This window comes from Elephantulus edwardii, unplaced genomic scaffold (genome assembly GCF_000299155.1).
Source record: "Elephantulus edwardii isolate Elephantulus edwardi_28Jun2011 unplaced genomic scaffold, EleEdw1.0 scaffold00021, whole genome shotgun sequence".
Classification (NCBI taxonomy): Eukaryota; Metazoa; Chordata; class Mammalia; order Macroscelidea; family Macroscelididae; genus Elephantulus; species Elephantulus edwardii.
Genome location: NW_006399771.1, coordinates 3,195,587 through 3,209,124, shown reverse-complemented (window position 1 = coordinate 3,209,124; position 13,538 = coordinate 3,195,587). Strand labels below are relative to the sequence as shown.

The window sequence follows — 13,538 nt, the reverse complement described above, 5'->3', positions numbered from 1 at the left end:
GGGAAGACCCTCTATGAGGTGGATTGATTCAGTGACTGGGGTAATCGGGATGGGTGTGTCAGAGGCAATGCAATTGGCACAGGGTAGAGCAGGGTTTAGGGCTGTTGTACATAGGGTCGCTATGAGTCGCAAACGATTCGACGGCACATAACAACAACAACAACAACAACAAAATAATATATAAACAATGTATGATCTGGATGGCTGGGATTTGCTGAACTCCTGTTCAATGGAGCCTTTCTGAGCGGCCCCTCCCCCATATCATTAATTCAGCTCTGCTCAGCTATCCCCCAACCCTTGTCTTCACAGCTAGTGCTAACTGTATGAGTTGTGATAATCCCTTTTATCATAATAGGGTAGGGGTCCCTTAGAAGTAGAAACTATTCCCGTTGCTACATTACCAGCTCTGTTCAGGCATGCAGCAGATAATCAGCATCTGTGTGAGGCATGACTCAGTCAATCAAGAGATAAATGGATGAGTAAATAAATGAAGATTGTTATTGTTAGATGCCATCAAGCTGGTTCCATAAAACAGTGACTGTATGTGTGGCAGAATGAAACATCAAGTCTTAGCAACCATTGTCATGTTGGAGCCCATTGTTGAATCTCGCTGAAAGTCTTCTCTTTCTTGATCATTCTCTGCTTTACCAAGCATAGTGTCCTTCTACAAGGACTGGTCCCTCTTGATAACATGTCCAAAGTAGGTTAGGTAAAGTCTTTCCATCCTTGCATCTAAGGGACATTTTAAGTGTCCGTCTTCCACTACAGATTTGCTCATTGTTCCTGTCCATCCACTGCTGGCAAGCTGGTTCTGACTCACAAGAGACCTTCCATCAGATTCTTGAGGCTAAAACTCTTTGAAGGGGGAAACTGTTTATCTTCTTCCTTGGAGTGAATGGTAGATTTGAACCATTGACCTTGAGGTTAGCAAGCTAGTGTGTCAGGTACATGGAAAGCCACCAGGATTTCTCAGTCTACTGGAAGTCCTCAGCAGAGTCAATGAGTATGAAATCCAAATGGCTCAGTCATAGTTATGCGTCACCTTCTCAAGTTCTCTGATTATCTGTTCAAGCTCCAAGCCTTTCCCACATGTTACCTCCAAATTCTTTACCATGTTATACTTTCCTGTGAAGGGCATCATGCTTGGAAGGGTGGAAGGACAACACAAGAGAGGAAGAACCTGAAAGAAACGAATTGACTCAGTGACTGAGGTATTGGGGTAAGTGTGTCAGAGAAATGATACTGGTTCAAGACAGAGCAGAGTTCAGAGCTGTTGGACATAGGATCGCTAAGGGTTGCAAGTGACTCGACAGCACGTAACAACAACAACAACAACAACATATATCTAGTACTGAATTTATTTTATTTTCTTGTCTCTATCTCCCTGACTCTCACTGCCTGATAGAATATAATCTCATAAAGGCAAACGTCTTTGAAGGCTTTGCCCACAAATGTATCTATGAGCCTAGAACTGTGCCTGACAGTGTGAATAAATGGATGGATGGATGGATGGATGGATGGAAGATGGATGATGGATGATGGATGGAGAGCCTCATAGAATCGAGGTCACAGCCTCAAATGCCTGGCTAGTCTCTCCATGATGGAGATGTAGGTTTACATACTTGAGTTGTAATCTTTTAACATCTAGTTGGTCAAACAAAATACAACAGCATGATAGCCACCAGTTGGCAGTCCTGGGACGCAGGAGGAACCTTCTTAATTTGTTGTTGGAAAAACTTCCACCAGGTGGCTTAGCAGGCTGGCTGCGGATAACAGAGTTGGTGATGCATCAAGTCACTACACTGGACAGTTCTTTCTCAGACTCCAGTTCTAGAAGTCTTCCACCAGTTTCCCCATAGGTTGATATTAGGTGCCTAAGTGCTTGGGAGAAAGGGCATGAGCGCCTCCGTGCTGTCAGCGACCTGGAGAGGGGCGCCTACAGCTCCCTAGAGCCCACACTGCGCCCCCACCTCTACCCATCCCCTGTAGCGCTGTCAATCCCCATTAATGCTAACAGGCTCCAGACAGAGCTGCCTGGCCACTGGGTTAATGCAATCCGCGCATTACCTGGGGCACAGGCTACATTACCAGCCTGGCCCCCGCCCGGCACCACCACAGCCAGCCAGCCCACGCCCCTGCTGGCCTCCCGGTGCCTCCAGTACTCAACAGGCTGCACCCGAGCGCCACGCAGCAGAGTCCAGCCCGGGTGTGCGCCCCACAGCTGGCCAAGGAGCTGCTGGTTCGGGGTAGGCAGGGAGCACAGTGGGCCACAGCTCCTGGGGACCCCTTACGGCAGGCAGGACGCGTGAGTGAGCTCTACATGAGGGCAGGGATTAGGGCTCGATTTGGAGGGGAGGCCAAGGCTGAGTGAGCACTGCGGAACTGGAGAGCCAGTGAGTTTAAGTGCAGAGCTCTTGGGCAGCTGGGAAAAGTGCAGACCTGAGTTGAGGGTGCCGAAGAGTTGAATCTGGCCACCCAGGCAAACTTTGACCTTAGAGAGTCCAAACTCGGTGGATTGGGGGTGAAGAGTCGGGAGCAGAGGGTAAGGTAGAGCGCTACTTCCCCGCCAGCACTCTCCATCTATGAGTGCAGTCCTAATGGGGCGAACCGCAAACTCCGCTTCCAAATTTTTCCAACAATTGCGCGCCTTTTCGGGAAGTCCCGAGTCTGTTCAGCGTGTGCTGATCCCAGTGTTCCTGGCGCTTCCTGGGAGGTCTCGGGAGTAGAGCGGAACCGCTCGTAACCATCTCTTTTCCTTTCATCCAAGAGGACCTTGTGCATTTCCAGTCCAGTTCAAGCCACTTTCGCCATGCTTCTGGCACGGATGAAGCCTCAGGTGCAGCCTGAGAGCAGCCCGGAGGATGCCAGTCTGGAGAAGCCCTTGAGGGCGCTCAAAACGGCAGATTTGGTGGTGGTCAAAGAGCGCAACGGAGTCCAGTGCGTCCTGGCGCCCCATGGCAGCGACACGCTACCCCGGGAGACCTGGGGCAAGAAGATTGACTTCCTACTGTCGGTGGTCGGATTCGCAGTGGACCTGGCCAACGTGTGGCGCTTCCCTTATCTCTGCTATAAGAACGGAGGCGGTGAGTGCCCCGGTGGGCTTAGCGTTTGTTTGGACTTGGGGCGGGGGCGCCGTACACAACCGTGACAGCAGCAGAACTGGAGAGCACGGGGTGGCAACCTTGCACATCAGGGGCGAGCAAGGGACTGGGGAGCAATCACAAAGTTTCCAGAGGAAGAGCAGAGAAGGGGGGGGCAAGAGTATAGATAAAGGTAGGCGACTGGGTAGGGCAGAATCAGGGCCAACAAACTTGATGAGAAACTTTGACCTTGTAATGACTTGCAAGATGAGAGATGGAGATTTGGAAGGCTCTTGAAGGGGCACAAGGCATGTCAAGCAGAGACTCAGTGACCTTGAATCTAGCCTTGCTCTGGAGTAGGAGGGGGATGGACTCGGGTTCTTGATGGTGTCAGGTGACACCCTGCACGGTTGGGCTTAGTGACTCAGAGACAGACACACAGAGGAGAGTTCCCCTGTCAGATGGGCTGGTGTGTCCCTGAACAAAACCCACAGCTTAGTTAGAACTGGACCGGGAGTTACCAAGAAGAGCTGGCTTGAGTGCTTCAGGTGAAAAGTCCGAGTATAGAGCTGGAAGCCCCTTCTCCTGGGATTCTTGCCTTGCAAACAGTCTCTGTCCAGTTGTTCAGTCATTTATTCCTTTTCAGGACTGTCTCCAAATGAGCTAGGCACTGTGAGGGCAGACACTATTGCTTTTTTTTCAGCCCTGGATTTCTAATATCCAAAAGAGCATCTGTCGTGGGATTGGGGTAGAAGGCACCCAATTCTATTATTTGTCATTCACCTCTACTGAGTGAATGAATGAATGAATGAAAGAAATGGTTCCTGCCTTCAAATACCTGAAGCCATGTTCTGAATTTACAGTATAAACAGCCACGGGTGATTCATGGAATGAAGTAGTTCACACTGTTAGGAGGACTAGAAATCTGTGAGTGTTGGCTGTGGAGTTACATGGTCCTGGGTTCCAATTCCTAGTTGAGGGACTTTAGGCAGCTGTCTGAGCCTCAGTTTCTTCATCTATGAAATGGAGATAATGGTGGTCTTCACACAGAGGGCTGTTGTAAGGATTGAGGCAATGATACACATGCAGGCTTGATGCATGGCCTAAAGAAACATCACTGTTGCTTTTTATCAATTTGATGATGGTGGCGACTTGTGGAGTAGGTAAGACAGCTGTGAAGGCCTGAGGAAGGAGAGAATTGGCCATGGTTAGAGTTAGCTCCTCTGCCCAGAAGGTCATGGACAGGATATGAATTAGTTTCAGGGCAGCAGGAGTGCATGTGAGGTCATCTCAAGAGGCGCACAGGCTGGCTGGAAGACAATATGGGTGAGGTAAGAGCAGATGGTCAACTTGGGCCAGGCTACAGAGGCCTTGAATGTCCGCCTCAGGGGAAGGGACACGACACTAGTGAGTCTCCCTTTCCGGCAAGGATGTCCATCATTGGTGTGTTGCGGGAAACAGTACAGTCTCATCTGAGAGAATGAGGTACTACCTCTTCTAACTCATGCCTTCAGGGGAAGTCTGTTGCCTCTGGGCTGTATCTCTTCTGGATGCTTCCTTTGGAACAACTCTCTTCTCTGCTAACAGTTCTTAAATGACCCCCAGAGATGGGCAAGGCGGTTTGCAGGCAGGTATTCAGAACCTGTAGCCGCCACCAAAAGACTCAAGTCTGAAGCCCATCAACCACTGCTCACTGAGTGCCCTTGGGCATGACACAGCCCCTCCCAAAGTCCTGGCTTTCTGCCTCGGGGGAGGTGAGATTAGATGACCCCAAAGTCCATCCCTCTCTGAGACGTTGGCTCAGTCCACTCCAGAGCCAGGTGTTGCCTGTCTTGTAATTGTGTGCTTTTCTGGTGCCAGGATTAACATGGCAGCCTCTTCCAAGCTGGCTGTTCACGCTGGCCTGGGCTGGGAGATGTTTTCAAATGAAGATGCCAACAGTTCAGGCCTCCGGCTAATACCTTCAGAATGAATTGCTGGGAAAGACTAGCCTGCCTGAACATCTTCCCGTTATCCGGAAGACCAGCTGCTCGGATTCAGGAGCTGCAATGCCTCCCTCAGGGTTTTCCTAAGAACCTTCTAGAACAACGTGCGTCACTGGGGAGGCAGTGCTACCAAACAGGTGGCGCTGTGCCCAGGCTTGTAGGTTTTCCTTGCTCAGCTGCGGTCTTTGGTCCGTGGTAAGGAAGGGGTAGATTGCTGGGTCCCCATATCTGCTCCCGACTGGTACAGAGGCCAGTGTGAACTCTTCCTTGCTCACGTCTTTCTGCTCTTGTTTGGAATGTGTTGTGGTGAGCTTATGACCACGAGGTTCAGACAAACCAGATTTGAATCTGGCTCTACATTTCCTTGAGAATGTGACCCTGGATAAGTCACTGTCTTTTCTTGTGTATAAAACAAATAGTATGAAAAGACTGGCAGTGGTTTTCTGGTACAGTGATGTAACATCAGAGACTATCACAGGGTCTCAGATCAGTGTCTGGCACACAATAGGAGCTTAATAAATGGTATTGTAACTATTATTATTATATTCTTCAGCAATATTGACAGCAAGGTAGACCTAGGGGAGAGGGAGAAGTCCTGCCTTGGGAGTGAGCAGAAATCATTCTAAGGGAAAACTTTTTTTAATTAATTTTTATTTTATATTGGATTGCTTACAAAGTTCAAATATATTGGCGTTTCACAATATTCTTCATTCACATTCGGTTTCCAGTATATACTATTCTCCAAAAGTAACCAACATTGAACTATGGCCACCATTGCCCTGTCTTTCCAGATCCCTGCCAGATTTTTCCCATTTCCTTTACCCATCCCTCTCTCTACCCACCAAATTGTGTGACCTTATGATTTTTTTCCTTGCCCATCTTCACCTCTCAGTTCCTCCCCTGCACTCCTTGTATCCTCATACATATTTTACTAATTGTCTTCCTATTTCTACAATAATGGTCTTATACTGTATTTGTTTTGATGAGACTAAGTTAGTGCACTCAGCATAATGTTCTCCTGGACCTGGTGTCCTGGTGTGTTAGATAGAGGAACTGAGAGCTCCGTGTTCCTGTGACCCAACTTTGCCTCGGAGGACAGTGGTGGTTCAGTGGCAGAATTCTTGTCTTGTGAGGTGCGGCACCACATATGCCATCAACCACTCACCTGTCAACAGTGGCCTCCATGTTGCTGTAATGAAGACAATTCAGCAGACCTTCTAGATGAGGTCTAGGAAGAAATGCCTGGTGATCCAGCTCTGAAAACCACCTCAAGAAAACTCTGTAAAAAAAATGACAATCCGATCTCCTGGTGTCTGACACTCCTGTGAGTCAGGAGACTTGACAGCAACTAGCAGTAAGGGAAGCCTGGTGGTGCCAACATTAAGTTCTCTGGCCAAATGTTTGGTGGTTCAAACCTATCTGGCACTCCAGGGGAGAAAGACACGGCAATCTGTTTTTGTAAAGATTGACTGACTTGGAATCCTGATGGGACGGCTCACTCTGTCCCGTGTAGTCTCTATGAATTGGACTCAACCCAGCATCAACCAGTTAGGTTTGGGTTTAACCACAACCACCTTATCTCACTGTAATTTCCTTAGCAGAAAGTGAGGTTCAGCATTACTGTCTTAGAGGTGGTAGGAGTCTGGAAGATCTTGGGTCTCTGGCCTTCTGGAACTCTCCTAGCCAAAGTACCTATGGTAACTGGAGCAGAGTTGCCAGACACGAGCCCTCACATCTGCCTGGCTGCCAGTTGGTACCTGGCACTAAGTCCAGATGACAAGTTGGCTCACCGTTTTACAGGAATGAGGCTGAGGCCTCCATCTGGGTCATAAGTATAATTTGGCCCCCAGCTCCTGGCTTGGCTAAAAGACCTGGAGACTGTTCCCAGGAGATGAGATAGAACAGGGATAAATGTATATCCTGCCCTGCCGTTCCTAACCCAGATGATGCCCAAGGAAGGATTAGCTACAGCACAAGTAGTTTTCATTTGCCACATCCTCTTCTTATGAGTCACCACTAGGATGGGTCCTTTTAACCTAAGAATATTATATTGCATGTCTGCCACATTCCAGGAACAGAGGAATGGACAAAAGGCACTCTCTACCTTTTGAATACCTTTCAGGAGTTCGCAGCCTGTTGCTGTTTTGAGCTGTAGAGTCTGTTAAGATACCTAATGACTCTTGGAACCACATATCTGAACCTTGCTCTCTCCTGTCCCACCCTCACAATCTCCAAAATGCTGGTCACTGTGTCAAGGAGTGAAGGGGTTTAACCATCCTTGCCTCTAATGCTATTGTTTGAGTCCTGTTATTAGAGGTATTAAAAACCAAAAGAAGGAGGTTAGCTTCCACTGATTTGTGGTTCTGATTATCTCACATACTCTCTGGTTTATTCCCTTTAAAGAAACCAGTGTTGGGAGCTTTCTGAGAGTTGTAAGAAAACCTCCAGCTTGATTTCCTAACTAAAGTCATGCCACGTCCTCCGAAGTTGATGACAGGAGAATTGCAACATGAGGAAATGGGAGCCCCAGTTGGGTCTAGTGTTCTAGACCCCCAGAATTCTGCCGGAGTTGCCTTCTTGAGGGAAGGCAGGTTTAATCTGTCAGAGGCATGGTTGTGTTTCTTCCCCGGGCTGTTGGCACGCGGAGGACAGACACATTAGCCTGCAGGTGGAACCCGTGGTGAAGGTGAGGGAGCGACCCCTGGTGGCCCAGGCAAGCCAGTGCGCACGTTTTGTGAACTTGGTGACCTTGTGTTTCCTTCCCTTTCAGATACTAGAGTCTTCAGAAACCAGCTCCTCTCCTGTGGTGGAGTGTCAGGTGGTGTGATTTGGACTAGAGGCAAGGGGACTGAGCTTTTTTTTTCTGACTTTCCCGAAGGCCAATGATCCTAGTCTTGTCCACAGCTGATAATTATTTTCTTTCTGTGCATCTTTCTCTGTTGATACATAGAAGTGTGATTGTTTTTGCATATGTAGGTGTGTTTCTCTGTGCAGGTGCGTTTCACTGTGCAAGGGCGTTTCACTGTGCGGGTGTGCCTCAGTGTGCAGATGAGCTCTGTGTGCAGGTGTGATCTGTGTGCGGCAGTGCTGCATGTGCAAGCAAGCCTCAGTGTGCAGGTGTGATCCGTGGGCAGGTGTGCTCTGTGTGCAGGTGTGATCCGGTGCAGGCATGCCTCAGTGCACTGGTGAGCTCTGTGTGCAGGTGGGCCTCAGTGTGCAGGCTTGCTCCATGTGCAGATGTGCCTCAGTGTTCAAGAGTGCTTCAGTGTGTAGGTGTGGTCTGCGTGCAGGCATGCCTCAATGTGCAGGCGTGCTCTCTGTGCTGGTCCGCTATGTGTGCAGGCGTGCCTCAGTTTGCAGGAGTGCCTCTGTCTGCAAATGTCTAAGTGTGTAGACATGCCTCCCAATGCGGGTGTGTCTCGGCGTACAGGCGTGTTCTGTGTGCAAGTGTGCTTCCGTGTGCAGGTGTGCATCAATGTGCAAGGGTGTCTCAGTGTGTAGGTGTACTTTGTGTGCAGGTGTGCCTCAGTGAGCAGGAGTGACTCAGTGTGCAAGAGAGCCTTAGTGTGCCGATGTGCTCTGTGTGCAGGCGCACCTCAGTGTTCAGGTGTGCCCTGTATGCAAGCATGTCCTTTGTGCGGGAGTGCCTCAGTCTTCAGCAATGTTCTGTACTAAGGCATGTTCCGTGTGCAGGCGTGCCTTGATGTGCAGGAGTCCCCTGTGTGCAGGAGTGCCTCCGTGTGCAAGGGTGCTTTGTGTGCAGGTCGGCATCCATGTGCAGGAGTCCCCCGGTGTGCAGATCTGTTTACATTTGAAGGTGTGTCTCAGTGTACAGGCATGCCTCTGGAGATAGGAGTTCCTCAGTATGCAGGTATGCTGTGTGTGCAAATGCGCCTCAGAGTGCAGGCGTTCCGTGTGCAAGAGTGCTTCAGTGTGCAGACGTCCTCGGTGTGCAGGTGTTCTCTGTACATAAAGAGTGCCTTAGTATGCACGTGTGCCCTCAATGCAAATGTGTCCAGTGTGCTGGAGTGCTCTGCGTGCTAAAGTCCTCAGTGTGCAGCAGTGCCTTAATGTGCAGGCATCCCCCGTGTGCAGGAAGGCCTCAGAGTGCATGTGTGCCCTGCGTACAGGCGTACCTTAGCATGCATGGGTTCTCTGTGTGTATGCATACACTATGTGCAGGTGTGCCTCAGCATGCGGGGGTCCTCTGTGTTCAGGAGTGAGCATTCATACCCTATGTGCAGGCGTACCTCCACGTGTAGGAGTCCTCAGTGTGCATGCATGCCCTCTGTGCAGGCATACCTTAGCGTGCAGGGAGCCTCTGCATACATGCATGCCCTGTGAGCAGGAGTGCCTCAGAGTGCATGCGTGCTCTGTGCACAGGCATGCCTTGGCGTGCAGGAATCTCAGTGTGCATGCGTGCCCTCTGTGCAGGAGTACCTTAACGGGAAGGAGTCCTCTGTGTGCACGCGCGCCCTCTCTACAGGCGTCCTTAGCGTGCAGGAGTCCTCCGTGTGCACGCGCGTCCTCTGTACAGGTGTATCTTAGCGTGCAGGAGTCCTCTGCGTGCACGTGTGCCCTCTGTACAGGCGTAGCCTAACATGCAGGAGTCCTCTGCGTGCGCGTGTGCCCTCTGTACAGGCATAGCCTAACGTGCAGGAGTCCTCTGTGTGCACGCGCACCCTCTGTACAGGTCTATCTTAATATGCAGGGTCCTCTGTGTGCACGCGTGCCCTCCGTACAGGCGTACTTTAACGTGCAGGAGTCCTCTGTGTGCACGCGCACCCTCTGTACAGGTGTATCTTAACGTACAGGAGTCCTCTGTGTGCCCGCGTGCCCGCTGTCCAGGTGTATCTTAACGTGCAGGAGTCCTCTGTGTGCACGCGCGCCCTCTGTACAGGTGTATCTTAACGTGCAGGAGTCCTCTGTGTGCACGCGCGCCCTCTGTACAGGTGTATCTTAACGTACAGGAGTCCTCTGTGTGCCCGCCTGCCCCATGTGCCAGTGTGCCTCAGAGTGTAGGCATCTCACAATCCTGAATCTTGGTTAACTGACCGCTTTGACAGTGTCTCTAGCTCACAGAGAAGCTCCCACGGGCTTGCACAGACCCATCCTTCAGCTTTTCTCCCTGCACTGTGGCTCCCAGCCAGTTTGCTGCTCTGTCACAGGAGGGAGGGGCAGTGATAAATTGACCAAACTGGGCAACTCACCTGCCTATTGGCAGTGTCATCCACAGGTTTAGAGTTGAGAAAACTTCCAACCAAGATGAGACACCTGGTTAACTGGCTGATGCTGCTCTTTTCTTGGCTGTATGGAAGAGAATATCAACAAGCCAGAGGCAAATCTTAGTGCCAAAATCTGTGCCCTGACTCCTGGCTTCTTCCTTTCCCAGGTTCCCTTGGGCCATGATAATGTTCTGTGTTGAAGACTGTGGTCTTCAGGCTTATTAACAGTTTAATGCATCTGTTCTCCTGGCCCTGGTCTCAGGCCCCCAAGGGAAGTATCGAATGGCCACTGGGTAAGGTGGGATTCAGAATGATTCAGGCTGGAAGCCCAACTCCAAAGCTATTGGACAAGCAGCTTGACCTTTCTAAGCTTCAGTTTCCTTATCAGTTGCTACCAAATTGGTGCCACTTCATGTTGTCAAGTCCCACACCACCACCACCACCACCACCACCATCATCATCAGCCTGTTTGAGCTCAATGTCTTCCAACTTGGGGCTCATCTTCTAGCACCATATCAGAAAACATTCTGTTGTGATGAATGGGGTTGTCATTAGCTAATTTTCAGAAGTAGATTGCCAGGCCTTTCTTCCTAGTCTATCTTACTCTGGAAGCCTGTTGAAACCTGTCCATGATGGACTGCCTTGTTGCTACTGAAAATCCCAGTAGCCTGACTTCCAGCATCACAGTGATACACAAGCCACCACAACATGACAGATTGACAGATAGGGAGCAGAAAATGGGGCTAATGATGGATGGCTTCAAAAAGTAGGTGAAAACTTAGTGTAAAGTTTCCCATATATTGTTGTTGTTAGGTGCCATCGAGTTGCGTACAGCTCGTAGAGACCCTATGAACAACAGATCTGAACCCTGTCCTATCCTGTGCCGTCCTCATTATCTCTGACACACTTGAGTCCATTGCTCCAGTCACTGCATCAGTTCATCCCATTGAAGGTCTTTTTCTATTTTGCCGACCCTCCACGTTTCCAAGTATGAGGCCCCTTTCCAACGAATACCCTCTCCTAGCAACATCCCCAAAGTATGTGTGACAAAGCTTCCCCATCTTTGCCTTTAAGGAGCGCTCTGGCTGTACTAATCCAAGACATAGCTTTTTTTTTTTAATTCTTTGACAGTCTGTGGAATATCCAGTGTTCTCTCTCCAACACCACAACTCAAAGACATCAATTCTCCTGTCATCCTTATTCACTGTCCAGCTCTCAAGTGCATAACAAGTGATTGAAAAGATCATGGCCTGAATAAGTCACACCTTAGCCTTCAAACTGACTCAATGCTCCTCAGTACTTTGGAGAGGTCCCTGACAGTGGACTTGCCCCATGCAATGTTTCCTGATATGAGTGCTGGTACCAAGAGTGTTGACTGTGGATCTAAATAAGATGAAATTGTTGCCAATTTCAATCTTTTCTCTGCTTATCATGATTGTACTTAACAGCCCAGTAGTGAAGATTTTTGTCTTCTTCATATTGAGATGCAATCCACATGGAAGGTTCTAGTCTTTGATTTTCTGTAGCAAGAATATTGAGTTTCCCTACTTTATACAAGCAAAGTTGTGTCATCTACATAGCATAGGTTGTTGCTGAGTCTTCCTCTGATTCTGATGCCATCTTCTTCTTCACAGAGTCCAGCTTCTTGAACAATTGCTCAGCATTGAATAGGTATGGAGAAAAGATAGAACCCTGACACACATTTTTAACCATGATTTTTAACCATGCAGTGTTCCCTTACTATATTAATACAATGGCTTTTTGGTCTAGGTACACGTTACATATGAGCCTAAATAGGTGTTCCAGGATCGCCATTCTTATTGATGTTAGCTGTAGTCTGTTATGATCCACATAGTCAGATGCTTTTGCATTGCCAATAAAACACAAATAGACATTCTTCTGTTATTCTTTGCTTTCAGCCATGATATCCCTGGTGCCACAGCTTCTTGGGTGCTCAATAAACAATACTCGGTACTTTCACCAACCTGTCACTGCCATCACCTGCACCATCACCCACAACCGGCACCTGCCACCATCAATGTGGATAACACAGGTCCCAGAACCAGCTTAGCTCTTTCTGTGTGGAAGACAGAGGAGGACAGAGACTGAAAGGAGGAAGTGAGGTGGAGAGAAAGGTTAGCACATGTCCATTTCAGAGTCCAATCTGATCAGCACGGTTCCGGTCCAGATTGGAAAAACTCGCGCCGTTTCCTCCTCCTTCATCCCATTCAGCCCCTTGTTCTTCCCCGAGAGAGGTATGATCTGGATCAGGCAGGGTCTGTTAGGGGCCCCAGAGCCAGGCAGAAGGGGCCTAAGACCTAGGTGCACCACTTAGCAGCTGGGCAAGCTTGGTCAGTTTCTCCAAGTTTTGGTTTCTTCCTCTGGGAAAAAAAAATGTGTATGACAGTTGCTCCTTCAAGCTTCCTGAAAGTGTAAGAAGACTGCAGGTGACTGACCCTGCTGGGTAGTGACTGCTTCCCTCTCCCCACCTCGCTGGTTTATCTCTCACTGTAGAGAAACAGAGACTCGGAGCATAGTGGCCAGCAATTGATTCTCTGCTCCCGAGTGTCCTGGGCTCACTGAGAAAGTCTTGGGCAGAAAATGGAGATGGCTAGTCTGAATTGTTGGGCGAGCGTGACCCTAGACACCAGGTGACCCAGTCACAGTTCATCTCTGCGACCGTGAAGCCCCAATTTCCACATCAGTGAAATGACAAAATGATCCTCTCTGCATCCTAGGGCTGTTGTTAGCATTGACCGAGACATTGCACGGGCCAGTTAGTGTCAGCTGCTGATACCTGTAGGGACTAGCGTTGAAGGTACTTTAAGATTTTCCATGGTTCTGCATTTCCCAGTGAGGATGGCTCAGAGAGTATCTGGCCTGCAAGGTGCCGGCCTCTCAGCCAAAGTCTGGCGGTGGGAGAAGTTTGGACATGAGCTTGGCTGCATAGGAAGGGCGGTGGCTTTTTGTGGCACTTGGTAGTCACACTTGCAGCCTGGGCCCACGTCACCTGTGTCCCATGAGTCAGCTGGAGGCATCAGAGTCTGCTTCACTCCCCCCTAGGCTGCTGGGATATTGAGCTATGGCTCTGGGTCTCAGGTATATCTGATTCTGCAGTGACTTCTCTCAGCAATCACTTGCTTCTATCTCTTGCCTATGAGGTGCCTCCCACTCAATCCCGTCCAGTTTCCGTGATGCCCTGAGTGAACGTCTTCCCTGCTCAGAAACTTGAGCCTCTGCCTCCTTTG

At 49.5% G+C, this 13,538-nt stretch overlaps 1 protein-coding gene across 2 annotated transcripts in view; it reads left to right on the top strand.

The window, feature by feature from the left end:
* The window catches only part of SLC6A2 (solute carrier family 6 (neurotransmitter transporter), member 2), a 51,119-nt gene that overhangs the window by 622 nt on the left and 36,959 nt on the right, over window positions 1–13,538 (top strand). For both annotated transcript variants that reach the window (XM_006882522.1, XM_006882521.1), the window contains exon 2: window positions 2,799–3,083. In XM_006882522.1, the coding sequence (XP_006882584.1) occupies window positions 2,810–3,083 (274 nt within the window). In that variant the 5' untranslated portion in view covers window positions 2,799–2,809. The remainder of the gene's footprint in view (window positions 1–2,798; window positions 3,084–13,538) is intronic.